Below are 27,995 nucleotides of genomic sequence, written 5' to 3'. Positions count from 1 at the left end.
CGCACGCATGGAGACACATATTCACAGGCGTATAATGAGGCAGGCGTGCACATAGGCGCACCCGTTTACAGACGGGGGGAAGGCTCGCACACATATTTAACTGATCTAGCATACCTCCTCAATTTACCAGCTGCTCCTGTCGGAACCAGTCTTGACTAATGACGACCTATTTGATCGTTTTACTTCGTCCCAGCCTTTAACCCTTGCAGTAATGCAGTCATACTTGTCCTCGGATCGTGGGAGGTGAGTGTTGTTGTGACTGTGGTTGGCAGAGGGGATTGGGGGGGGCGCTCTGCTCTGCTCGGCGCAGGACGCAGAAGATAGTCGCTCTCCAAGGTGCTGAAAGTCGGAGCGCTCCCTCGTCAGTCTCGCCTGCTGATGATGAACGTGACCTCGGCCACAAATTCAAAAAATGACTGGCTTCAGCCGCGAATGGGTCGATTTTTTATACTCTTTAACTTCTACCCATGTGGATTTTTTATTTTCCGCACAACTGCTGGATGTATACACACATGTGCAACAAGACTGGCTGCTGCTTTCTAATATTCACCTCCATCGTGGGGAAATACTGAATTGACTCCGGATTCTCAGGGAACGCTATAGAGGATTTCTCGAGCAGTTTCTTTTTTTAGTCTCTCTTTCTCTGTCTGTAACGCATGCAGTTGGACTTGAACTGCGATATTGTCTCGAAAAGGTGAGTCCAATGAGGATAATGATGAAGAAGACCTACTTTTACGCGAATGTCTTTTTCTCTGCAAGGGGGAAAAGGGGAGCAAACCTCCAAAAGGCTGTTGTTTAGTTGCTTTTAAGCACATCATCACGACAAGAGGGCGGATTACAGTATCTCGTGGAGACTGGTGATTTCACCCTGTGGATAGAGTGAAGTTTCCAATAGGCAAGGCGACTATTTGTAATCTGTCTCTGCTCTCTGTATTGGGGATCCTACCTTCACACTTAGTGGATACCAGTCTTATTCAAAGCGGTGAGTGAGTTAGAGCTGTCGCTTAATACGCATCATAGAGATATTTATCTTCAGCTATATATTCCCCAACTGTCTGGATTGTCGATGTGTGTGTTTCCCCTTCCAAACGGTTGACGCATTCTGGGTTAAATCATTGCGCATTTCTCAATATTTGCATGTATCTGCATGTAACATGGTTAATATAATAAGAGGTTGTTACAAGAAACCCAGAGTCGGAGAAGTCATTACTATTATTACTGGCCTGGGGGAGAATTGAAAGCGTTAATGCTACCTGTTGTCTCTGAAGCCTCTCATAAAGTTTCAAATTGTAATATCTGATTCGGTTTTATTTAATGGGGAGAAGACGACCGTGGGGAGCTCACTCCACCCACTTTAGACAATCAGTGTTATAATCCTTCCCTCTGTTGATGGTCGTAGCTGTTGCTGTGATTTTGAAAGAGGAGAATAATTTGCATCTAATGCACCACCACACTAACGCATATAGACTGCATGCTTCTTATGTTAGCAAATGTATTTCTATTTGTTTTCACCATCCGTGGCTTTAGCTTTATGTGTAAGATATTTTCTTTTGTGACAGAGCAATGATAAAGAATTCCGAATGATCTCTATTCAAACATTGGTGCTGCATATGTGCACCGTAAATAAAAGATACCCATACACAGGCCTAAGCCAAACAAAAAAGAGAAAAAAGGGGGAAAGTATTTAAAAGGTGATTTGGGTTTGTAAGGATGTGCAAACCAGCAGCTGGGGAGTCATCATCCATCATGTCATCTTCTATTTTTTCCACTGCAGCTCATTTCCTTACGTGATGGTGGTGATAATGAAGCCCTGGACAGATCCGGTGAGGATACAGAGAGGCTAAGGATGACATCCACACAGCCGTTTTGAACGTGGATGTCAATGCCGCGGCAAAGGATGGGCCTTCTCCTCTTGACTGCCTTCGTCCCCCTGTTGGCCCTGAGCGCTGTGTCACCGGCCACGGTGGGTAACCCCCAGGATTACGCCGCAGACGAGGCGGAGCGGACCGTCGGTGAGAACATTGTGTTTGATGACTACCGGGGCAAGGGATGCGTGGATGACAGCGGCTTCGTCTACAAACTCGGGGAACGTTTCTATCCGGGACACTCGAACTGCCCGTGCGTGTGCACAGAGGACGGGCCTGTGTGCGACCAACCCGAGTGCCCGAAATTGCATCCAAAGTGCACCAAAGTTGAACACAATGGATGCTGCCCTGAGTGCAAAGAGGTGAAAAACTTTTGCGAGTACCGAGGGAAAACCTATAAAATTCTGGAAGAATTCAAGGTAAGCAATGAGTTAGAATATTGTAATTCAGCCTTTAAAAAAATATCTGTTTACCAGAATCCACTAGAAAAACTCTAGCACTGAACATGAATATTCCACCAACAATCACCACTCTGCATCTTATTTATCTTTATTAAAGACTAACTGATGCTCAAGACTCTAATCCAGTTCATTTGGTGAAACACAATCAAGTCACACGCAAGTGTAGATGTTATTCAAACAAAACAGGTCTGTGACAATCATATGCATTCACAGCAACACCTCTATGGTCGTGGTCACTTCAGACATAATGTAAAAACCACCATGTCTCATATTTTTCTTTCCTTTTTAGTCTGTTAACTTGTTGACAGCAATCATCTTTGATCACATTTACTGATGAAAATAACCAATTAGTGGTGCAGATGTAATCTGGTGGGGCTGTTAGGGTTCGAATTAGTGAGGCTTTGTATTTGGGTTTAGATCAGTCCTTGGCATAATGTGAAAGTAAGCTCAAAATGTGTTTATTGGCCAAGGGCACCAAGATGGCTGCCACCCAGAGTGATATCATCCTTCTGCCTGCTTCATCAAATGAACATTCATCCAGCATTAACCAAACTGACAGATGCTATAACAGTATTTTAATACTGTGATTTGTGGACACTGAGTCATCACTGGCAGCTCCAGCTTCCCTGTGTTTGTTGAAAAAAAAAGGTTTCTACCCATCAGAAGAAACCTTCTAATGGGTAGAAAGTGTCTCAGTGGTTGTTACAGAGCATGACAGTACTGCCTGATTATAAATGACACTGGGAGCATGACAACTACAGTCTGTGTTCAAATTGTTGCTGCCCATGAGGAAACCTCCTCATTCACATTTCTCACAACTGGATTGAGGCAGTAAGTGACTGAAATATAATATGACATGTCATAGCCGAAACAAGGGTATAGCTCTGTGGTTAATCATAGCATTTGTTCATGTCTGTGCAAATGTATCAGCTACCATTTAAGATAAGTGCATCCATTGCGGTTGTCAGACAAATGCTATGAGCCTCCAATGGTAAACTGAATTTTTGCGGGCTCCACTTTAGTGACATAAATTAGCTTTTGAATGATGCAATCGATCAAAAATTCCGTTTTTTTTTGTTTTTTTTTTGTCGCTTTACATAATAGCTGTAAATTTCTCCCATTATGGAGTTACCAGTTACACAGTAGAAACTAATGTTAGAGGTATGTTCTCATCATCATCAGTAACATGAAAAACTTTCTCTCAATTTTGTGAACATCTGCCAAAATTGTAAAATAAGACAAAACTAGATAGGCTATTTATTATAACAGATGCACTTGGAAGATGATTCCTGCAGTAAGATTCTTTTTTTCAAAACCAACTACCAGCATTTGCAGATCAAAAAATCAGAAGACATTAGAAGAAAAAACCTGCAATAGCTCCTTAGACAAGGGTTCTTGTATTCAGATAGGATTTATGACCCCAGCAAATATCTGTTTGACCGGGCCACAGCTGGGGAAACACAAGTTGTTGGTTACCCTTTTAAAGACACATAAAAGGTACTCAAGAGCTAAATTAATAATTGAAAATAGCCTTTCAAAAGCTCAAAAGCATCTTCAAAGCTTACTTTGTCAGTTGTAGTTTGCAGGAGTGGGTGAACTACATGTGTGTGCGTGTGTGTGCTTATACAGTCCAATAAGTCTGACTATTTCTCATAAGGTTTCCCTTTGCAGGGTTAAAAAAAATATTGAGCTTATGCTGTCAAATACGCAGTGGAATGCACAATATCTATGTATCATTAAAACTGTTTTCTAAGATGAAGACTGCATTTGAAAAATGTAAAGTATCACACATAAAGTTAAATTTGTGCATAGCTTTAATTATGCTTTTTGGTAACTTAAAGGAAGTGAATCCAGGTGTGCACACAACATAGAATATCACATTATGAAGTGTTTACATCTATAATAGCTCTGTAGGTCTGTTTTAGGTCTTTGACCCGGTTAAGTACCAGATGATCATCTTTTTGTATTTACAGCAACTTCTAGTGAATATAGTCACTACGGTATATTTCCTTTTGTCTTCCTTTTTTGCTTGCTGTCCAAAACTCCAAGAAAACAGGAGGTGTTTTAGTGTAGTTTTACAACAGCTTTAAGGTAAAACAAACAAAGCTTCCTGCAATGTCAGAACATTTTGCATAAGAAAATAATTAGCATGCCACTTGAACGGAAAGAAAAAGAAAAACTGAGGTGCTAAAGAGTGAGTTAAGCAAAGCAGGTGTGTAGACAGGCCATCATAATTAACTTTTCTGCTACAGTTTCTCTGGAAATGCTTTTTTTTTGGGAGGGGGGGGGGGCAAATCACAAGAAATCAAACAGCACAAGGAGGGAAAATAGTGTGCTAATGTTTATTCATCAGTTTTTAATGTAAAACCTTTTAGCGGTTGTGGGATTCATCTGCATTATCAGCTAGAGGTGCAAAGAGGCATTGCATTGGAGTTTATGCCTTTGTTCAGAACTGTTACAATACATCTCCATTAGGTGCCATTCTGTCAACAAATCTGTCAACAATATTGATATACAAATATCCATTCAAAGATTTTAAATATTCAGGTGTTCTCTTGCCATTGTAAACAGAATGACATAAAGATTTCAAATGTTAAAAAAAAAAAAAATGATACTGAAAAAATTGAAAAATGTTTTGCATTAGTAGGCAACCACAACTCTTGGTGGCATGAAAGTGACATAGTGTTCCCATTAGCAAGGGGTGTGAGAGATTAGCCCATTTGAAACCCATGTACTTAATCTGTAATGATTGGTGTGTTTGCACGTCAGACACAATCAAGCTCCTGCAGCCCCACAGATTTCTGTGATTTTGTAAGGGCTACTTTAAGGGCAAAAGCTTCGCAGTCTGATGTAACATCTGATCTATCAATAGTGCATTGAGAAGCAAGAGAAGGGAAGGACATTTCAAGATTACTTCAAGGTGAAGAACAAAATCATTTGTTTTTATAGATTGTCTCAGTAGAAATTGCACTATGGTTCAAAATGATCATCTTTTTTAAAAAAAATGTCCACACAAGTAGCAGTGTCTTAGTCCAAATTGTGAAAGCTGAGATTCTTCAGTAAAGACATGAAAGCCTCAGAACCCCGAAGTGTTAAAGGAAATCAGTGTTTGATATGCAGACCACTGTTTAAAGATGCCGACAGGTTAACCTTTGGTTTGGGCTTTGTTGGCATTTCATTTGAGGTGATTGTGTTGCATTGTGTAGAGGTGTGCATTTATATTCAGTAGCAGATGATGGAGAAGAGAAGAGAGAAGAGTCAGTATTTTGGGAAGATAACAAGAGAGATGCGGGTTGTTTAGAGCTTCTGGGAAACTGGGATGTCTGGCTATGAAGAACTGTTTTTGGCATCCACCAACACTTCATATTTCCACTTTCCTTATGCTGAAAACCTCATTATACTGTAGGCTGATCATTAAGTATATTGCACCTAATGTATGCAATCATGATCATGCAAGTAGTATTGGGCATTCCTTCAACACAAAGCAGCTGACTCCAGTGAAATGTCAGCCTGTCATTTGTGAATCTAATGCTGGCATAACTCGTGCATCAGCAAATTGACAAATAGGTCCAAACTACATTTCCCATTACAGCTCATCCACTTAAAAGTTTTTGCTTGTAGCAACAAAGAATTTAATACTGATACTGTTGATTCAGCTTTAAATTCTTTGTAAAAGTAGATGCAGTAATTTCCAATATCTTGTTTTATTGCCATGTGAGTGAGTCATGCCACTCAACCATAGTAGGTGTTTCACCTACAGGGTTTTCCATCTGATGAGGAAGGGACCAGTCCACCCAGCATGGCTGCCGGTGTGCCTCTGGCCTCAGCGCAGCTGCAATCAAGAACCAGGAGGTATAGGGTGAGTTCAGATCCCAGATCTTCAGGCTAGTGCTGGGATGTGAACTCAGATGTGAAGAATCCCATCCATGCTTCTTATGACCACCCTCCCCCCTAGGGAAGGGATGCAGATTTGACAAAGGTGGGAGGGCTCTAATATGTTCAGTAACAAAGGTACACACAGTGCAAATCAGCCACCAGATTTTGAATAAGTTCTCATTTAAAGGCAAACAATTTTAATTTGTGACTAATAGCCTTAATGCTTGAGTTCTGCTCACCTTTCACTTAATCCGCATGAGACAAGTACTATTCAGTGGAGTGCAATTAAGCCCTGTACCAGATTTAAATGTTGAGGAAATCTCATAAATGAATTACTCCAATCAATGTAAATCAAACACTGTGGTTGGATTTTTTTCATGTCTCTGTTTTTGGTAACTTTTATTTATTATATCTGTACTTTTCTATCAATGCAGTGGTGTGGCAAAGTCACAGAAGTCTTCTGTGAAAACATGTCTGCAGACAATCACAATAATTTGTTTAAAATTGCTCACACACACACACACACACACACACACACAGTAAGTTGTTGTGCTTTTAACATACCTATGTGAGAAAACATCCACAAAAGCTGTTAAAATTATTGCTCAAATTGATTTTCTTATCCAATTTGCTGGAGGCAACAATAGTTGCAATTAGGGGAAAAAATTGTTAAGTGCAAACAATTTGACTGCAGAGAATGTCAAACACGTTTTTATGGTTTTGACATATTTGCACTTGCAGAATTGGTGTGCAAGTGTTAGTACTGCATGTTTTCCATCCTCATCCTCAAGTCCTTTCTGTCTATTCTTTCTGTTATTTGACCACTGGTAAAACATTGTTTTGACTTGAACAACAGAGCATGCAGTTTGACTGTCAACTCATTCCTGTCACTGCTTTTAACAGCATGAGTATATTTCCTGTGACCCTGTCGTCCAGTGTCAGAGTATTTTGCATTGCCATTTTGCCCTGCTGAAGGTTACCTGACTATTCACAGTGTTGGGGAGTAACGGAATACATGTACCACCGTTACGTATTTAAAATACAAAATATGAGTAACTGTATTCCGTTACAGGTACCGTTTAAAAAGGTGGTATTTAGAATACAGTTACTTTGTTGAAATAAATGGATTACAGGGCGGTACTTTCCTGTTTCATATTGTCGCGGGTCAGGCCTGTTTGGGTTTTGTTTGACAGCTACGTTCTGTTGTTCCAGGCTTTCTGGTGTTTCCTGGGTGAGAGAGCGCTGTTGTTGTTGTTGTTGTTGTTGTTGTGCTAAGCTAATAGGCAGAATGCAGAATGTAGCTTCATGGGCAGTGTAGTCCGTGATGCAGGGAGAATGGACTGCCATAATCGTTATGTGTCTGTGAGCACAAGGTGGGAGAAAAAGGAGAGTCGAAAAGTACAAGTTGTCATCGAGCAAAAACGGGAGCTGGAAGCATGTAAATATAATAATAACCACTGCAGCCAAGAAGAGTGCCTGACGAGCCCAGTTGTAAGTAAGCTATTAAAACTCGACTGTACGTTTTGTTCGTGTTTTTCTCCGAAACAATAAGTTCTGTTGGAGCAGCCTTTCAACGCCTCTCTCTGTCTCTCGCAAGCAAAGTTGACCCAGAACAAAAAAGTAAAGCTATTTTCCGGCTAGGAGCCCGACAAGGAACCCATATTAGTCAGAGGTCCCTTTACTATGGTTCGGAGCCGCGGAAATTCAGTAATAGTAATAAATCACAGCAATAGTACATTCACATAGTTGTAAAATGCATGATAATATGTTAAGTAATCCAAAGTATTCAGCATACGTTACTCTCATTGAGTAACGTAACGGAATACGTTACAGAATACATTTTAGGGCATGTGTTCTGTATTCTGTAATGGAATACATTTTAAAAGTAACCTTCCCAACACTGACTATTCATAGCTTCCCTACCCTGTCTCTGTTTGTCTCAGTGTGCGAATCAAGGGCGTAGATTTGGTTTTGGCATTGGTGGGGATGGATGATTCAGCCACCGAACCCTGCCCTGTTTCTTTTTTTTCCTTTTCGTCTTTGCTTCTTGATAAAAAAAAGGAGAAAAATACTTGCCAACATATGCTATTCTACATGCTTTTAAACCATTTAAAATTACAATTCATAGTTTTATATGTGAATTATATAATGTTAAGTTACTATTAAACAAATGACTAAGTATTTTATACTTTAGTTTACTTCAACCATATTCCATATAAATCAGATATCATACAAAGATAAAAATAGCTTCAAATACAGTCATGACAATAAAAGAATATGACTTTAAGGACTTAACAACATTACTTCAGTTATACTACACCAACATCTCTTATACATTAGCACTAAGGGAACACTAAATGACCTGGTGGTTTTTGTCCATAAAACTACTCATCTAAGATTACCACAAAGTAACAGATCTCTTAGCAAAATTGTTCCGATCAAGTCAGTGAGCTGGGATGTTTTACTCTAAACATGAACTACTGTTACAGCAACAGACATGGACTACTGGTGCCCCACACAACAACTCAATGTCCACTATGTGAAGGAGCCAAACACATGCCTGCTCCTCTTGTTAACTGAGATAAACTGCCGGCATATTTGTTTTACATCTATACTGTCCAGTCTCTCCTGGTGGACATGGCAACACGTTATTCATGGTTACATACAATTTTAGACTGATGTGGCCAAAGCCTAAAACGATGTGCTGGGAGTTTGCTGTTCTCCCTGGTTCAGATATTTGAAGTTTGCACAGCTACATTCTCACCTGCAATTTCTTTAAAAGTTTATTTTGCAACCCAGAAAGAGTAATAAGAGGGGCACTGAAATTCGGGATTGTCCGAGAAAAAACGGGAGGGTTGGCATGTATTGCCTTGCACAGCCTGTAACGTTATTATGATGGACAGCAGATTTTATGAGTGAACTTGACTTTAAGTGACTTACAGGTTTCTTTGAAAAATACTTTCTTATATCCAGGTTCTTTTTACTGCCATCCTCCTCTCCTCCTCCCCGCAGCGCAGGATTGCCGCTGCTAAAACTAAACAGAGCTCCATGAAAGGCACAGCCAGTCACATTGGCCATATTTGTCACATGACGTAGGAATCCAGTAGAGAACGTAATTTAACTCTTTCTGCACCGCTGGGTGAATGAGACGTTGACAGATCGGTTTTTTTTTTATTTCTATCGGTTTTGTTTTTCTTTACTCGAAGAGATCAAATTATTGGTGGGGACAATTCAATAATCGCTGGATATTGGTGGGGACATGTCCCTTCCGTCCATGCCAAATCTACGCCCTTGGTACGAATGAAAAGCATGGCAATCGATTGACTCTAATAGCCAGCCAGAAAGATGGGGACAACAGGCGTCTTTTCTTCACCAAAACATCTGGCAGCAAGTCTAAATTCGGTACTAGTGCTCCATTTTCTTTTGTAAGTCTGGGCTTAGGCATGACTGATCCTCTTCACGGTAGACCTCACACAAAAGGACGCATTGAAAGCACCAAGCATGGCTGAATACATTGAAGGATTCTCAGCAATGTGTCAAAGGTGCATGAAGAAGTTTTCTTTTCCAATTGCATTTTTAATATATTTTTTCCCGTAAAGCATCTGAACTAGCAGGCTGCATTACAGGCCCATCTGGCAGATTAACCTACAGAGAAATACCACTTTCAAATTAATTTATTTTAAAGGTCAGTTGTGATAGTGAATAAAAACTGCTGTCTCTCATAGCCACAATCTCCAGTCTGTACTTTAATACAACTTGTTACATCTAGAAACATCTAGGGATTAAATACATGCACATATATTATAGTAAGAACCCAGTTCCCTCTTCTTAGTCAGTTTTTGGATGATTTCTTGTTCAAAAATATTTATTCGCATTTGTACCTACCCACTCATTTTATCCATTGTTTTTATTATACATGATTTCATGCAAGTTTCTGTCTGAATGGATTCAAGTAGCTCCTCTACAGCATCTACTCTGGTATCTGTACCAACTGAGCTTTTTCAGCAATTAAGACTCAGTCCACTTTTTTTTCTGCCTGCTCAAGCTCTGCTGCATTCTGGTTGCAGTTCCTCCCATCTTCTCAGTGACGTTAAAGGAGGAAAAAACAATGGCATTTATCAGGACTCCTGCTTGTAACTTCCACTTTCATTTGAGCATATCATGCAACAACCACCCACATTGACCTGAGAGACAAATTATGTGAAAGACATTGTTGGAAAAAGTAGATAAAGTATTTATGTGCCACAGTGGAAACGCATTCCTACACTCTTCTGTGGAGCTGTTGAATCCACTTTTCAGGCTCACAGCTTCACTTCAGGATTAGCTAGTGCTACAATCAATTCTATAACTGTGAAACATAAGGTTCTCCCCAGGGTTTATCCCTAAAGCTTTATTGTTTCGTTGTGAATATGTATCATATTACATTATATCTAAATTGATTATCTAAATGGATCTGTTCTCATTGTAAAATGCACAATTAGATTCATATGTTTTGTTTTGGTTAAGATTGGATTTGGGTTTTTTTTTTGGTCAATAATAATGAAAAAAAAATCTATCAGTTAAGATTTGGTTTTTCATATTTGGATAAAAAATCCTTTACAGTATGTGACTGCAAAAATGTTGCATTTCCTCCCTTGAGATGTTCTGCCTGGCCTTTGCTGCTTGTTCTTGGTTCTTTCTCCCTCCGGGTTTGTCTTCAGTAACTGAAAGGCATGCTGTATTAGGTTGGGATCAGGTGACAGGCTTTGCCTTTGAAGAATACCCCATTTCTTTGAGAAAGCTCCTAGGCTGCCTGTGGAGTTGTTTTAGGTCAAAAGCCAAATGCTGCAAAAAACATTCTGTTTGTTTTGTAGCATTTGGCTGAATCGGAGCAGAAAGTAAAGCCCTGTAAACTTCAAGATTCATCCTACTATCAGTACTTCTATCAGCAGTCACATCATCAATAAACAGTAGTGGCCTGGTTCGGGTGGCAGCCATAGATGTGCATACCATGCTATAACATTACTTCTACCAGATAAAGTGGTATGGTACTGCTGTTTCTCATCCTTGTGCATACTTTTTTATTCCTATCATTCTGGTAAAAGTTAAACTTGACTTCATCCATCCAGAGACCTTTTTTTGTCAGAAATGTGAAGGCTCTGTCAGAAGTGTCCAAGACACAGACTAATCTGGCCTTCATGTTCTTTACACCACATTGTAAACCTACAATATTAATGTGTCTCTTGAAGTTTTAGACAACGATGCACCTACCTGCCTGATAGTGTTCTTGCTTGGCTAAATGTTGTAAAGGATTTTCCTTAACAAAAAAAAGTGGACTTTGGTGCTGTTGAGCTGGTCAGTGCATTCCTTCATTTTAAGAATTTCCAAGCATGGCCGCATCTAAAGATTTTGATATCTGTAGAGTAGGTGGATTGATGCAATATCAATAGTATTGATATTGGATTGATGTTTGTTTCTAAACTCTAAGCTCAGCAGATTTTTCTTTTTGGGAAATGAAAAATATGCCTCAAACATGCACTATGAAAAATGCCTGAACTTTATTGTGTTGACTGTCACATCTATTTCATTTCCTAAAGTGCTTTAGAGACTAGCACATTTAAATTCCAGCTCTCCGAAAAACCCAGTTTAAAAACACTTGAAAGACTGAAAAGGTTTTTTTTGTTGTATTAACTAAAAAACATTTGTACAGAATATGCAAAATATTGATGATTCATTTTTATAAATCATGATACACTGCTCTCCTCTAAATAAGGCGCCTTTGCAGGTCAAAAGCATCAGTATTAGTATTCTTAGCTGCAATACTAGCCCAATTTACTTGGTATCAGATCAATACCAAAATTTGCAGTATCGCACAACACTACTAATAGGCTTATTTTGGTTTTTCAGTCTAATGATGACCTTTACTTCTATTGGCATCTCTTTGCATGTCATATTGAGAATTCCAGTGGATAGATGCAAGTTTAACACACAGAACAAACTCTTTAATCGGCTTAACTTGTCATGGAATAACGAGGGAACAGGTTTCACCTGGACTTGAAACTGCTTGTCCATCAACTGATTCAATACTTTTGCACCTGGGGGACTACAGTGGGGGAAATATTTTTTTGATGCTGTGCTGAATTTGTAAATTCCCTCAATTTCAAAGAAAGGAACAGCCTATTTTACACAGTTTCATTTTAATGGAGAGACAGAATATTGTCTAGAAAAAAACATAAAACTTATGAACTGATTTGCATGTCATTACTTGAAAGTACTTGAAGTAATTGATCCTCTAAACCCAGCCAGAATTTTGGCTCTCACAGATTGCCTGTGGTCCCATAGATTACAGTCAGTCAGGCAGTTTATCAGTTACAGACACTACTGATCTCAATACTTTATGTGTATAAAGCACATTACAAGTTGTTGACAGAATCACTTAATTTTCTATCCACACAACAAATTTCTTTCAATCTAACATCTCCACCACTGTGAGCAAGACCAAAGAGCTTCCAAAGGATCTCAGGGACAAAACTGTAGACCAGAACAAGGCTAGCATGAAATACAAAACCATCTGCAAGAAGCTTCATGAGAAGTGACAACTGCTGGTGCAGTTACTTGGAAATGGAAGAAATGTAAAATGGCCAACATCTGGAGCTTGTGCAAGATCTTGGCTCCTGGGGTGAGGATAATCATGAGAAAGGTGATGGATCAGGCCAAAACTACACAGTAGGAGCTTCTTCATGATCCGAAGGCAGTTAGGACCACAGTAACCAAGAACTCCATTGGTAACACACTGGTCCCATTGCTCAAGAAGGCACTTTTTGTGTTTGCCAGTGAACATTTAAATGATTAAGAGAAGGCTTGGGAGAAAGTGCTGTGGTCAGATAAAACCAAAATCTAGCTATCTGGCATCAACTCGATCCACCGTGTTTGGAGGAAGAGAAATGCTGAGTATAAAGAAAAGAAGACCATCCCCATACAGACATTATGGGCCTTTGGGCCTGTTTTTCTGCTAAGGATACAGGATGACTTAAACATATTGAGGGACTAATGGACAGAATCGTGGACCATGACTCAAAACATACAAGGCACACAAGGCTACAAAAGAGTGTCTAGGGAAGAAGTGCATCAGATTCATGGAGTTTCCAGACCTCAATCCTATTTAAAATCTGTGGAGGGAACTGAAACCTCCAAAAGTTGATTCTGTTCATCTGGACGTAACGTTTTGTGGGAGAAACGTTTCGTCACTCATTTGTCACCTTCCAGCCCATTGTTCCTTCACTGGGCTTTAGATTGGGGGAACCTGCAGTAAGCTGAGACTGAAGAAGTCACTTGGATGAGTGACGAAACGTTTCTCCCACAAAACGCTACGTCCAGATGAACAGAATCAACTTTTGGAGATTTACTTACCTGGATGATTGAGCATGCATAAAGACGAGGGAACTGAAACTTTGAGTTGCAAAGCAGCACCCAAGAAACCTAAAGGATTTCGAGAATTTCTGGAAAAATCCTTCTTGAGTGAACCTGGTGACCAAGTACAAGAGATATCTTACCCCTGTGCTTGCCAGGGAAGGTTTATCCATCAAGTACTAAGTCATGTATTGTTTGGAGATCAAGCACTAATTTCACTCAATGACCTGGAAATCATTTTATAACCTCTTTTGTTTTTTTCTGCATTATTGGTTAATATTCTGTCTCTCCATTAAAATGAAATCACCATAAACTCATTGAAATAAAGTAAGAAAATCTGCGCTTCAGTTGCATCCAGATATAAAATCCGCACTAGTGCTTTACAGAGGCAAAGTTACAATAATGGTGTCGGTGTCCAAATAAATATGAACACAACTGCACACTGTATGCAAAGCAAGTAATTTACATAATTAATAACTTCAATGAGTGTGGTCAGATTAAGAGCATTCTTTTGTATGGCACTTAAATTGAGTTATAAAATCACTAAAACATGATAATATCATAGTAACCAAAATATTTATTTGAGCAAGAGAGAATTTTACTTCCTCATATAATGTATATCATCATACTTTACTTTTTGTTTGTTTCTTTGTTTCTTTTCACTGGAATTCTACTCAAACAATTTTTATCCTGCGTGTTGTCTCTGGGTACTTGGAGACACAGTTCTGCATGTTAATTAGCGATTCTAAATATACTGTAGCTGTGGATGTGAACATAAATGGTTGTCTGCATCTCTTTGTTAGCTTTGTAATGGACTGTTTATTGTGCTCCTCACCCAGTGTCAGCTGGCAAAGGCTCGAGTCATCAGCAGCCCTAGTTAGATAAACAGTTTAAAACAAAGGATGGATAGATATCATGTCAGCTGGATTCTGTAGGCCTCATTAAATTTCAGTATGCGGTGGTGCAAAGCTATATATTCACACAGGACAGCACAATGCCATGATGTATAAATAGATGCAAAATACTATAATATGGTGATATTTTTTTTCAAGATCTAAACACTTTTGGCAGTACACTATAGCTGAGTACATCTGCAGAAGCGCTGCCATGTTCCTGTTTTTATATTTACTCTGTATTTTGAATGTGGTTATCTGTGCCCACAAACTTTGAGCATCAGTTTGGATTTATATGCCAGATATGTCAGAAGTTTAGATCTTTGCTTGATGTCTTGGGACTTTCTTTCAAAAGCATCCCATCCTTTCTTTTTAGTCTTCAATCATTTGAGCTAGTTTGATAAGTTTATTCAAGGGGTTTTAACATTTTCTGGGCCATGTTTATACACCACATCCACGCATAATATTCATTTGGAATATTCTCTTCTAAACATTGTAATAAACCCATGGAATGTAGTTCATTATTGCAAACGAATCTCGCTTTAATATCCCCAATGAAACATATTACCCAATATAATCTTGATTTAACTTAAGCTTCTTCTGTTGCCAGTGTTTTTGCATTTTTATTCGTAAGTCGTAAAGGTGATGGACTACAGTGCTACATCGGCGTTAAATATTTAATCAGTCTTCTCATAGTAATATGTTAGAGATAAAGACTTTGTTATTTGTCATGATTTACAGCTTTATTCTTATATTGCAAATGCATATAAGATATAAGTGATGATTTTCATCTACATTCATCAGAATTACAGCATATGTAATGCAAAGTTATCAGATGTTCTATCGTGAGGAGAGAAAGTTTAATAAGAGGAAGTAACATTTTAAATTTTTTTTTTATCCATTTATTTATTTTGCATTGATTCAGAGAACTTTTTCTACATGGTCATGGGAATAGCTACAATCAGTAATTGGATTGTATTTATTTTGCACAGTTTCCCCTATATCTCTTAATGTGCATGCTGACTCCCATAAACTTCAATAATAACTTTTATAATAATAATAACTTTTATTATGTGTCACTTAATGCGATCTGCCCAGAAGAGATGGTAAAAGTAACACATATACATCTTGAAATACCTTAGCCCTTTCACCTGTCTCTGCACAAAAACAAACTGTGGAGCCGCTGTTGTCGTGGCTATAAATCCATATATTTTGGGAACAAATGCAGCTCAGATATTTGATGACACAGTTCCAAAGTATTACATTAATCATTTAAAGAAATCAGAAAAAAATGAATGAGTTAAGCGCAGGCATGAACTGGTTAGCTTAGCATACTATAAAGAATGGAAAAAGTCCATCCAAAGAAAATAAAACGTACCTATTATATCAGCCTACACTGTAAATGTTCCATTGTATAGAGACATCCCATTAAGCAAACCCACACCAGTGGGAAAAACGACATATAAATAGACAGCTGTGGATCTCCTTTTTTTAATGCATGAAAGTTAATTGAATTTGCTGGAAAAAAGAAAAAAAAATATTGCAAGTTGGAATGCAACACTTGACCAACTGGGTAAAGACCAATGAACTAATCATTTAAAAGGTGCCACCACACAGTTCACAGGAAATTCTGTGGTAGCAAATTAAAGGATGAGGGTGTAATTGATATGTTATGAATTAAAATTATTGACTGCTGCAATAAGTGAAGTTTTATCCTTCAAATGAATAAATCATGAAGATTAGAATCATAATGTGAAGCTTATTGTTCATGTTGCACTGGCTGCTGTCCACATAGATCAGCTTTCCCACCAAAAAAAGTTAAGACCGCAAAAGGGGTTATCAAATATGAAATATTATTACTGTCTAAGCCCGACACCAAACTGCTGATACAGCAGTGCAGAGACACACTCAAAAGGCTGTTTACTATGATGAGCAAAAAGAAAATCTAATATGATGAACAGCTGACCTTTTGTGATTTGGAAACAGTTTGTATTTTTCCACTCCATGAAATTGCATTACAGTTCATTTTCCGGTCAAGAGACTTTGTAAAGATAGAGTCAAGTATGAGGCAGCTGCACAGGGAGCTGCATAGTAGCTACTGATTTACATGTTGCAGAGGTGGTGAGATAAGTCTCTGAACTGTTTCCTGAGGCAGGCCACAGCAGAATGCAGCAAAACATTAAATATCATGAACATTACCTTATAGACTCCCTTAGTTGTTTCTAGAGATTTTGTTGTAAGCCAGCAGTAGTATAGGCTGTTTTTGTTAAGGCAAAAGTACCCTAATAAAACTGGGGATGTGAATAATTTATTAACCTGTGTCTTTGTTTATCACAACACATTTTTTTTCACGCATCTGAAACTATTAAGAATGTGCATATGAGAAAAACACAAGCATGCATGGACATGCACACACACATACACACAAGGTGAAAGCTACCGAGTCATCTAACCCAGATTCCCTGTCTCTTTCCTCCTCTGCCCACAGCCGTCACCCTGTGAGTGGTGCCGCTGCGAACCAAATAATGAAGTGCATTGTGTGGTGTCCGATTGCGCCGTCCCAGAGTGTGTCAACCCTGTGTACGAGCCAGAGCAATGCTGCCCCATCTGTAAAAACGGTAAACACTCATCTCCTCTGGAAGTCAATTCAGATTCCTTAGAAGTCATTAAATTTTCATTAAACCAATGACAGCAAGTTTATCGGTGGTATCACCATTTGATGGCCGTGCCTTTAGATCAGGATGAGGATGTAATTGATGTTTTATGAATTAAAATTATTACCTTGGGCCCGTTGGACACTAATGAGCAGTACTAGTTTTAATTATAAATGACACACTAAGCAGAGTAAACATTAGCCCATTGATTAAAGGGATGGTAGGAGGGACTAATGGGTCCTCAGAGAGCCTTTTATTTCCCAGTGCCCTGGAGCCCTTGTCACACGCAACCAATCCCTAAATTAGAATTATAGGATTCCAATGGTTCATTGACTATTTACAAGGCGAGGTGAGAGATTTCCCTTTGCCAGCACCAGTCCTGAGGGACAGATGGAGCTTTATGAGTAAAGTACAGTAAGTGCACTTTTGCAGTGTGAACCTGGGGTAATATCAAATTCAAAGTCTAAACTTGACGTTGCATTCACTAAACAAAATGTTTTTGCATTCTTGTTGAACTTAAATGACAAACTAATGAAAAAAGAAAGTGTATATGTATATATGTATATATTTAACTGCTGCTTACCTACAGGTTAAAAGTAAAGGGAATAACTTAGTTGGAGGCAGATGCTAAATGCCCGCAGTGGCACAACTACAAACATTTTCTTCCTTGTATTTTTTTATTTCTCACCATTGCTTGTTTTCTTCTGTTTCAACACATAGACACACACAGAGTGACACACACACACACACACACACACACACTCTAACAAGGCTACAGAAGCTGCTAGGAGAGAACTAATCCAGGCTGACAGGACACAGTGACACCCTTGGCATTTCAGTGGTAGGCCTGCTGTTTCTAGGTTACCCAAGGGTTCCTCGTCAGGCTCTGGTACCAGATAAATCTTTACAGGAGTGGATAGCTGAGGGCTGCGAAGAGAGGACAATGAACGAATGCTATTTAGCTCTCATTTTTGGCCAAGGGACAATGAAAAGCAGACACCCAAATGTCCTCAGTTCAGTTACATATAGTCAGAGAGACAGATATTTGTGTTTTTCTTTACCCGTTACAGGTTCTAGTTTTAAATAAAAATACAGTTGTAGAAATCATTGCACTTCAAACAGGGGAAAAAATTGTGCAACTAGGATGTGCAGTTAGGTTCATCACAGTGGAATTTATTGAAGTGAAGTGCAAACTTTCAGCCTTAATTCAAGGGATTATACATAAGTATTGCAATAACAGGTTAGGAATTACAGCCATTTTAATACATAATCAACCCTCCATTTTTAGAGGCTCAAAATTAATTGGACAATTCACTAACCAGCAGTTTCATGGCCAGGTGAGTCCTGCCCCCTTGTTACTCCATGGCAGTTAAAGAATACTTATCATCTGAAGCTGATTTAAAGCATTTGATTTTAATTGTATAGCTTTTCCCCAATATATTTAAATACGAGACCCAAAGAAATATCAGTACAATTGAAGGAGGCTAACATTAGGCTGAAAAACCAAAATAAACCTATCAGAGAAAGACAGAGATAGAAAGAGCAAAATCGCTAGGAGGGTCCAAATCACCAATCTGATAAATTATTACACATAAATGAACTCACTGGCCAGCTCAGCAACACCAAAAGGCCTGAAGACCACAGAAGACATTTGTAGTGTATGATCACACAATTATTTATGTGGTTAAGAAAGAACAACACAACACAAGATCACAAGATCATTGTCAAGGTGTACAAGTTTAACTTATACTAAAATTATCGCAAGAGAAAAGCATGGAGAGAAACAGCTAATGAGCTGAAGCCGACCACATCATCTGTCAAACGTGGTGGGGGGCAATGTTATGGCATGAACCCATATGGCTGCCATTAGAACCAGGAGACAAGCATTTATTGATAATGTCACTGCTGATTGAAGCAGAATTAATTCTGAAGTGTACAGGACTATACTCTGCTCAGATAATAAATAATAATTGGACAGCACTTTATAGTACAAATGGATAATTATCCAAAGCAAACTGCAAAAGCAATCCAATCGTTTTCTCAAAGCAAAGAAATCTGGTATTTTATCAGTCACGTGATCACAATCCAATAGCCCATGTTATTCAGTTGTTAAATGCATAACTGAAAGGAGAGAGACCTATAAGTAGCATCTAAAAGCATTTGAGGTAAAAGTCCACAGCACAAAAAACCCCACAGCACATAACATCAAATGCACAGACTCTATATCTTTATGTGGTTGGCATTTAAATCTAGCTTTGAACAGGGAGGTCTACAGGTCACCATAGTTCAACTGTAATCTGGTTTACCAAAGGTCGTATGTGATCATCATCTCTTACTTTGTAGCGCTGCTTGCTGACTTAGAATGCAAATTATATTTAAAGGAAGCGTGAAGTAAATATCAGTGAGACTAAACTGTGATGATATGAGCCCATTCGCAGCAACAGTTTGAACTCTCAGTTAGACATACTTTGAAGCAGCAGTAAGCAGAAAGCAGCATATTTAATAAGATGTTGACATCATCAGAATATATAATGTGCTGGGTCTTAGAAGCAGTTCCTGACCTCATCTGATAGACATATTATCCCAGCTGAAGCCACTTAGCTGTAACACTTTTAAGTTTAGATCAACAAGCCAGCTTTGTTTTAATTGAGTAGTTATTATAATTAGATAGTTGCTATGCTTATGGCTGTATGAAGTTCTAGGTATAATGTTTATCATCTATACAAGTTAGACTGGATGACAACCAGTTGTTGTGTAAACAAATGCTAATTACCACTAAAGACAAAGTACATCTGAGAACAATAGGTCATATGAACAGGACTAAAGCATGACTGCTGTGCCTGGAAGGCATTATTGTCTTCCAACAAGCCATATAATTGTAAGCTGACTAATGGCTCTAGGATTTTGGACAGACAGGTCATGTTGACTGTAGGCAGGGCTGAATCTGATTACCTTGAAAGTTCCTTGGTTACTAAAGACAGATCCCGTGGAATTTTAATAATATTAAATTGATCCACTGGAATATCACAAAAACATGATGCGACTCCAAAATGAAAAACTGGAAACACTGCACCTTTTTCTCTTTAAACATAAAGAATCCGTGTTAATAAAATGCATTTTGCAAGTTCAGCATTTGCTGTCAAATTACATTCCCTTTAGAAACATGTCTACAATATCCAGCTTTTTGTTGTGCTTTTTATTTATTTATTTATCTTTATTGCTGCTCTCTTTTTTCTTTAATCCAAAAATTATGTAGAGGGCTTTGGTCTTATAATACAAAAATAATTTTATCTTTTTTATATAGGTTTACTTTATTGTGGCATAAATGATTAGGAGAGGCATAATTATAATATTTTATGAATGCAAACAATACTAAATAATACTCTTCTTAAGAATCTAACAGTGTGAGATTTATATGGGACCATCTCTATAATCTCTATAAAAACAATCTTCTTACTGAACAAGCAAAACTCTCCAGGTAAATGCTAGTGTAAGTATACTACAGTAGCTTGTTATGGTAAAGCTTTGGGTTAACTTTGTGTATAAAACCTGCACATCCTGCTAAAATACTTTAAAGGGGAGAAAGTCACAGAAAGCGCAGTGAGAACATTTTCTTTAAACTGTATTTTAATCTTTACTTTAATCAAATGCTTGAAAGTACTTGAAAACGATTCTCTCTGTTATCTATCAACATGTTTACATTCACCACTTTTTATCTCAGAGATTTAGAAGGTAAATGGAAATTAATACTGAACAGACATACATTTGAAAGGTTTATTTATATTAATACTTTAATTACACTAAGGTTACATAAAAAACCAACCATCTCAACAGTCTCTGAAAATGAGTAATGCTTTTTTCACAGATTACAAGACAACTGAATTTAATTAAATGGCCCTTGATAAGGCTTTATACAATTCTTAATACAATTTTGTGACTAAAATGAGCTGCCTAAATTACTAGTTTGAGTTCTGACTGTATCTCCATACACCACATTTACAATTCCAGCTCAGGTAAAAGGTCCAGATTAACTTATTCTAGTGAAAGAAAGGTTTTAGGGTTGCTTTGTAAACAGAATTGTGCAGCGATGACCTAATTGCCAGTGGCTAAAATGTTACTGAGGAATATTTGACTCATTTAGCCCAATTAGTCACTGACTTAGTGAGTTTATATGTGCATACACAGTGAAAAACAAGATTAATCACCCATGTTCCAGTGCCTTAACTATATTTCAGACTTTAAAAAAAGCAACTTTGAACTAAACTGATATGACCTTGATATCTGGATGTCTTTCAGCTCACAAATCAGCAAATCAGTGCTTATGGTTGCCAAACTTTTGTCAGAGCTTTCTATTATTAGGCTGTAGCTTTTCAGCTTGGCACCTTTTTGGTGTTCCTTCCTGAAAACACCAGCAGAGAGGAAGAGGCAGCACAATAGAATAGTCAGCCGGTGGCAGTGCTCATTTCTGAGCTCCACATTCATTGAGCCCATCTGATTCAGCTCTAATCTTTATCATGAATTATATAGGCTACTGTAAATTAATCAGGGAATATGTAATTATGTAATTCTCAAAAAGAAATGAGTAGTATCCTGAAAATGGCTAATGGTTCCTCAGTATAACAAGATTAAACCAACTACAGATCTGCCACTTCTTATCTGTCAGAATGCCATCATTGTGGTCTTTTAACAGACATATCATAGAGGAGCAGTGCCATGGAGCTGGATACGGTTCAGGAACATATTCGCTTTGACATATTCTCTGAACAAGCTGCAGTTTACATTGTAATCCTTAGGCAGTAGTCAGAGAAAGTATGATGTGCTGAGACAGTTTTGACACAGGACAAACATTTTCTGACTTCACCAGATTTTATTGGCCACGAATTGATCACATGCTCGGACGAGTGACCACACGCCCTTCACATGGTGACAGGAAGCTCAGACTGTGTCCTTGCGTCTCCCTATCTATCGGGCTATAAACAATCACACTTGGCAGCAGCACGGGTCACCCTCCTCCCTCATCAACCTCTGCCAAGTTTGTCCCGTGACCTGTGCCAGCTGTCCAGAGGCAGATCATTGCGAGTTAAGACTTGGCAAGTGCTCTCTATGTCTACGATCAGATCCCATGCGCTTTCCCCTTTTTTTTTCTCTTTTTCTTTCTTTCTTTTTTTAAAATAGAGCATAGGACTCATCTATGCTAAGGCAAAGGATGGGGGTAGCAGGTAGCCAGCAGCTCCCTTTGTCAATGTCACATGGAAATTTATGGCTTTCTGCATCTTTTATTTCTCGTACAAGCACTACCTGGAATTAAACCTAATTACTTCGATGCATAAAGCAAGAATTTGTAAAATATTGGGAGTTGTCCCTCTGTAGACCATTCCAGCATTTTTACCCTTGAGGTAAGGTTAAACTCATGCTCTTGAAGATTTAAAAAGTCAGTGTTCCCTGTGTCATGCTGCGAGTCAGCGTGACGTTTTAAATATTTAACCACAATCCTGATCTTTAGCTAACCTTAATCTAATGCCCTGAGTTACTTTTCCATAAAGCATTAACAAGCCTTTTTTTAAAAAAAAAAAAGGAAAACAGAAGTGTTACTAATAATATTACTGATGGCGACATTGTTCCTGAAAGCCGTGACAGTGAGACGATGAGCCAGCATGCACAAATGCAGGACCTTGAAATTGAAGCTGATAAATGAAATTCACTCTTTATTTATTTTATTACTGATACCTGTGCTTGTGTGTTAAAATGTAGGTGTGAAAAAGGCTCAAATTGTGTGACAGGTGAGAAATTCTACAGTGTACCAGAAATGTACCTCTGATCTTTAGGTTGACTATCTTGACACATTTACATTGCTATCATTAAGCTACCAGACCCTAAATCATATTCACAGGACACCAAGATGTTTTGTGAATATCAGGCGTGAAAGCTACTGTGTCTTCAAGAGTTATGGGACATATGAGTTTTTATGACTGCTCGTAGAGGAGTCTTGAATCTGGCAGGTTTTACAGAGCCGAACACTGAGAGCGATCCAAAGTCACCGTCACACCAATTGAGCTGCTGATTGCTTCATTTTAAATGATTAAAACTAGGATGAACTCATAGCACCTTCTGGCTCTCCTGTCTCTAGAGGTAGAGAAAGAGATGCACTACCTCCAATATCTCTGAGGCAAAGAGAAAAACAAATTAGATGTAATAATTTCAGGTGGTAATACAGATAAATCTTACAAATGTAATACCGTTCTTTGGCGTCCTGGAAAACAGATCCTAAAATTTACCCAGGATAATCTGTCTATCTGGTGAGATTATTAGAAACGCCGATGTAAGGTGTTCTAGTCGTACACAGCACGTTTTGGAATTAAAGGAATCCTATCAACATCCACACAAGTGAATCCTACAGTGTTTAACGGATAAATCAGATGTCAAAATTAATCTGAGTTCTTTATTGGTTTGACAGTCAGCGTGTGTGAATGCGTGGAATGAAGCTGTGTAAGGAATTGCTAAGGAGTTCTGTGGCCTTTTCATACAGACCGAAGTGATTAACACCATCCTCCCTACTGCCTCTAAAAGCAGCTTTCTCTCTCTTCCTCTCTCTCTGTACTCCAGCCTCTCTGTACTGCCAAGCCAGCGCCTGGCAGGCTTCTCTGCTTGCGGCGCATTAGGATGCAAAGCGCTCCATGTCGAGGGAGAAGGAGAGACTAACAAAAGCGCTTTAGTGTTGCAAAAACAAGCCCATCGGTGCATGCCCGTGAAAAGATCTGTACGTCTGCTCTGACTCCCCTAACTCCCTGCAGCTCTCTGCATCACTCCACCACCCCACTGCAAAGAGAAGCTCTCAGGAGAGACACATCCATTTCTTGTCGTTCTCATTCCCTCTTCTTCTGTCTCTCTCTTCCCTTCCTTTCCTTCCCTCCCTTCCCATGCGGCAGGTCCAAATTGCTTTGCTGGAACGACGATCATCCCGGCTGGAATTGAAGTAAAGGTGGACGACTGCACCATCTGCCGCTGCCACAACGGAGACTGGTGGAAGCCGGCGCAGTGTTTGCGGCGAGAATGCCTCAACGGCCAGTCATTGTCATAGACGGACTCCTACGGGGATGGTAGAAAAGCTCAGGCAAGGCTCTGCCTACTGTGCCATTTTGTATGATTGACAGGGCAGGAGCACAATTCCTATAAATCCTGAGACAGCATACAGTAGGATCGAAGAGGTGATCTCGCAGGCTTCACACAAATGCGAGAAGAAGATGGAACTTGTCTCAGTTGTTTCCACACTCCGGTTTTAATGGTCCTATATATTTTCAGAAGTTGACTTGCTTGACTTGCTGCTCTCACACACACACAAAAAAAGTTTCTTAGCTCCCTGAACTCTTTCCTAACCATCGGCAATGTTGAATTGCTCAAATTAATTTCTGTACGTATGTCATCAGCTTGTTGTGCGTGCCAGTCACAATCACACAGGTGTTCCAGCAGAACAAACCGTAAGCACACTTAGCAGCGCTTCTTTTGGCATACAAGGATTAGCACTGATGAAAACACGGCAAAGATGTGCTTGAGTTACACGACTTCACTCTAAGAGCTTGTTTACAAGATGTGCATCACACATAAATGTCTGCCTCTTCATGAGACTTTATCGCTGCGGCAGGAGCTCGCTCCTAACATACATGATGCAACTTGCAACTGTCATATACCATTAACAGCTATGGAACCTCAAAGGCTGACTTTATTGATCAACACACGGTGGTTTTGAGTCATGTCTCACAGGCAGGATAGCTTTGTACCACCTGGAGCTGTGGGGGAATGAAATTTAGTTATTCAAAGAAGAAAAAGAAAAAAAAAAAACCTGCATCCCCAAGAAGAGCCATGCTGCATCAACCCCCCCCCCAAAGAAAAAAAGAACAAAAACAACAACTTTGGGCAACCCTTTCCAGTTCAATTGGCTTTATTGTTTTCTCTGAGAGGTCCATATCCTCCAAAATATTCCCACTAAGTAACTGCTTGAACTTGTTATCAAAGCAATTTGCAAGCCAGTACCAGCCTGCTTTAATTTTCCTTAATCAAGGAGTATTCTGTGATAAATCATCCAGCTGGGTGCTTGGCGCTGCTGCAGCCTGCATGCTGGGCACATCCAGTGAGAACCAACAGACAAAAGGCGGGAACGTGCATATGTCTAAGTGTTTGCAGCATTCACGAGCATATTGTGCATTTGAGTATGCACAAGCGCGCCATTCATAAACAAACTTGGGCATAGCATGATACACGCAGTTAAATTATATCGCTCGTTTAGCTAATGTAAAACATTTTCAGTTCCTACTCTTCTCGATATGTTGAAATGGCTCAGGCGGTGTGGTGGAGCCACAGCCATGGCGATAACATAAAGACAAGCTAATGTATTGCTTTGACATTTTTTTTCATATCGGAGTGGTCCTCGAGCAGTCCAGTTTGAAAGAAGAAAAACAAAAAGCACCCAAGCAGTGCCCAACACACGATGTTTTTGAAATGATAAATACAAGTCATTAATTCAAAGGTGAATTTCCGTAAGCTAATGCCATTCATCACTAGAATTTTTTCCATTTCCAGAAAATCCGTTCCCGTTAACCTTTTAGACCCTATTCCTGGGCGGTGATGGATGAGCTGCTTAATAGCAGCTCCCAGCACTCTGTAATGAGACAGAAATGAACATAGGATAAAGACCAATGACTAAAGAGGTGCATTACCTTAAAAGGAACTAAAACTAATTTTAGAGGAATCTCATAGTCTGCAGAGTTGCTGGTTGCAGCATATGGGTGATGAAGAAATCTCAGAGTCGGAAGATCTGCAAGGCTCAGTCTTAGGTGGAACAAAGGAGCTTGGTTCATTTTTATCAGCAAGTTACAGTGATGTAGTATGTTTCAGACGACCTAATCTATCTGGTCTGAGGTCTGAAGGCTCATAAAACAAAAATGACATGAATGGTTTATCAGTCACAGCCTCAGTGCTCCACACATTTTAGAATTATTAAACAAGCTTCATTCATCTTAATTAAGTTAAATGCCACATAATTTTTCAGCCTATACATGCATCCCCCCAAAAATGAGAGTTGCTCGTATATTTTGGGTCGCAACAAAGAAAGACTAAAGTGAACGTGCCAGCTGACAAGGCTCAAAGGCATTGCTGCCACCACAGATGCCTTATTGCCACTGTTCCAGATAAGATTCACAAAGCATGGCCTTTGGCATCATGCAGTATGAACAGCTGACTGCTTCAAGTGCTACTTTGTTTCACTTCTGTGTGCAGTGGTTACTGCTCTGTTTTACCCCAAACTATTTATTGTCTTATCCTACGACATTCCAGAAACAGTCAGCAGGGTGAATAAAAGAACAAGGACGAGTGCAGTTCAATCACAGAAAGTGCAGAACTGAACCCAGAGATGGCTCTAAAAATATACCGTCACTTGATAGTGGTAAAGAGAGAAGCTCAAGGAAGAAACTAAAGAAGGAACTTGATCTCTGTAGAAAAGTGACATTGTAAGTCATTGTACTGGTTGTTCTAATACGGATTCTTCCAATGCTTCTTATCAAGCTAAACTGGGTGAGCAGCGGCTGCTCATTTTTATGATGTTTCAAGCTGCTTTCATCACCTGAGTTTGAAAGTTGGAACAAAGAGAGTGAAAAGGTTGTCAACAAAAAGCTGAAAAGTTAAAAGGTGTGATCCAGAGTGGTAGTGAGGGTTTGGGAGATATGACATCAAATAGAAAATCATGGATTCTAAGTTGGTCGTAACGTTAAAGAAAAACCGTGAAAGAATTTAGTTTCACTGCACCAGAGCTCGCAAGCAGAAATGTGCTAGCGCATACTTTGCATTTTAAATAACAAGCAAGATGGATTTGAAACCACACAGATCATCCCGAAATCTTGCCTACGTTGTCATTTGAAAGAATAGGCTGTCTGCTAAAAACACAAAGTGGTACTGTGGCACACATCCACTCTACACCGCACGTGAGAGTGGCATCCCAGGCAAACCAGACGAAATTACATTTCCCCTTCCAAACACATGAAGCTGCAAGGTTTCCAGGACAGATTAGCTGCACACTGTCTTTCTTCATCTCCTGCCAAGAAACTTGAGTCTCTATGTATGTCTGTGAAGGTTTATTAAATGACCCCAATGTCTCCTCCCTCTTGTCATTAAAACCACAGGCTTGTACATGGGCATTTTTGTAAAGGTGCATCATTTGCTTTTTTCCATGAGACACCGACTTACTGTAGCTGGAAACAATGAAAGATTGTTTTATCTATTATTTTTTTTGCCCCATTTGTAATTTTCTTTCAGCAACAAAACTGTTACATGAAGTGTGCCTGAAAAACAACACAAAGTATCGGTAGAGAAAGAGAGAAACACTGTTATTATACAATCAACTGTATTATTTTTTTGGTGCACCGAGGGTCTGTTCACGTGGGGCTCAAATATGGGATAGTACAATTTCCATAACAAATTGTAATTTTATGTTTAAATAAAGTTGATTGTATGTGAATTCATGCTCACTCGGGTTCACCCTAAACTGCAAAGCAAAGAGTCCAGTTTTCAAATAGTCAAACAACCCTTGGTGCTCCACATGTTGTACATATGTAAATATCTTCAAACATAATTAATGTGTTTCCTGAAATCAGAGGTGGAGTTAAAAAAACAAAAAAAGAAAGAAAAAAAGAAAAGGAAAATGACTCAAGAAATAAGAAATGTGTATTATTCATCAAGACGAAAATATTTTGTTAAATAGAATTCAAAAGAAGTGTTATTCGGCAAAAAGTGAGTGTGGATTTCTTTTTTCCTTAATCCTTTTTACATTCTTTGGAGACGTTTCTTGACACAAAATCACTTCGGATGGCA

The 27,995-nt window shown here is 39.0% G+C and overlaps 1 protein-coding gene across 3 annotated transcripts; it reads left to right on the top strand.

The window, feature by feature from the left end:
• Positions 1-27,914, top strand: vwc2l (von Willebrand factor C domain containing 2 like). 3 transcript variants are annotated; one of them, XM_006802352.3, is made up of 5 exons: positions 1-694; positions 1,775-2,284; positions 6,087-6,185; positions 16,973-17,102; positions 24,065-27,914. In XM_006802352.3, exons 2-5 carry the CDS (start codon positions 1,877-1,879, stop codon positions 24,214-24,216), a joined length of 789 nt encoding a protein of 262 aa, XP_006802415.1. In that variant the 5' UTR covers positions 1-694; positions 1,775-1,876; the 3' UTR covers positions 24,217-27,914. The 3 variants fall into 3 exon arrangements, with proteins under 3 accessions (XP_006802415.1, XP_006802414.1, XP_006802416.1); XM_006802351.3 differs by having other exon boundaries at positions 1-982; XM_006802353.3 differs by lacking the exon at positions 6,087-6,185 and having other exon boundaries at positions 1-982.
• Positions 27,915-27,995: the final 81 nt, after the last annotated feature.

This window comes from Neolamprologus brichardi, chromosome 16 (genome assembly GCF_056152115.1).
Source record: "Neolamprologus brichardi isolate AB-2024 chromosome 16, ASM5615211v1, whole genome shotgun sequence".
NCBI classification, from domain to species: domain Eukaryota; kingdom Metazoa; phylum Chordata; class Actinopteri; order Cichliformes; family Cichlidae; genus Neolamprologus; species Neolamprologus brichardi.
This window is presented reverse-complemented; position numbering and strand designations above follow the sequence as displayed.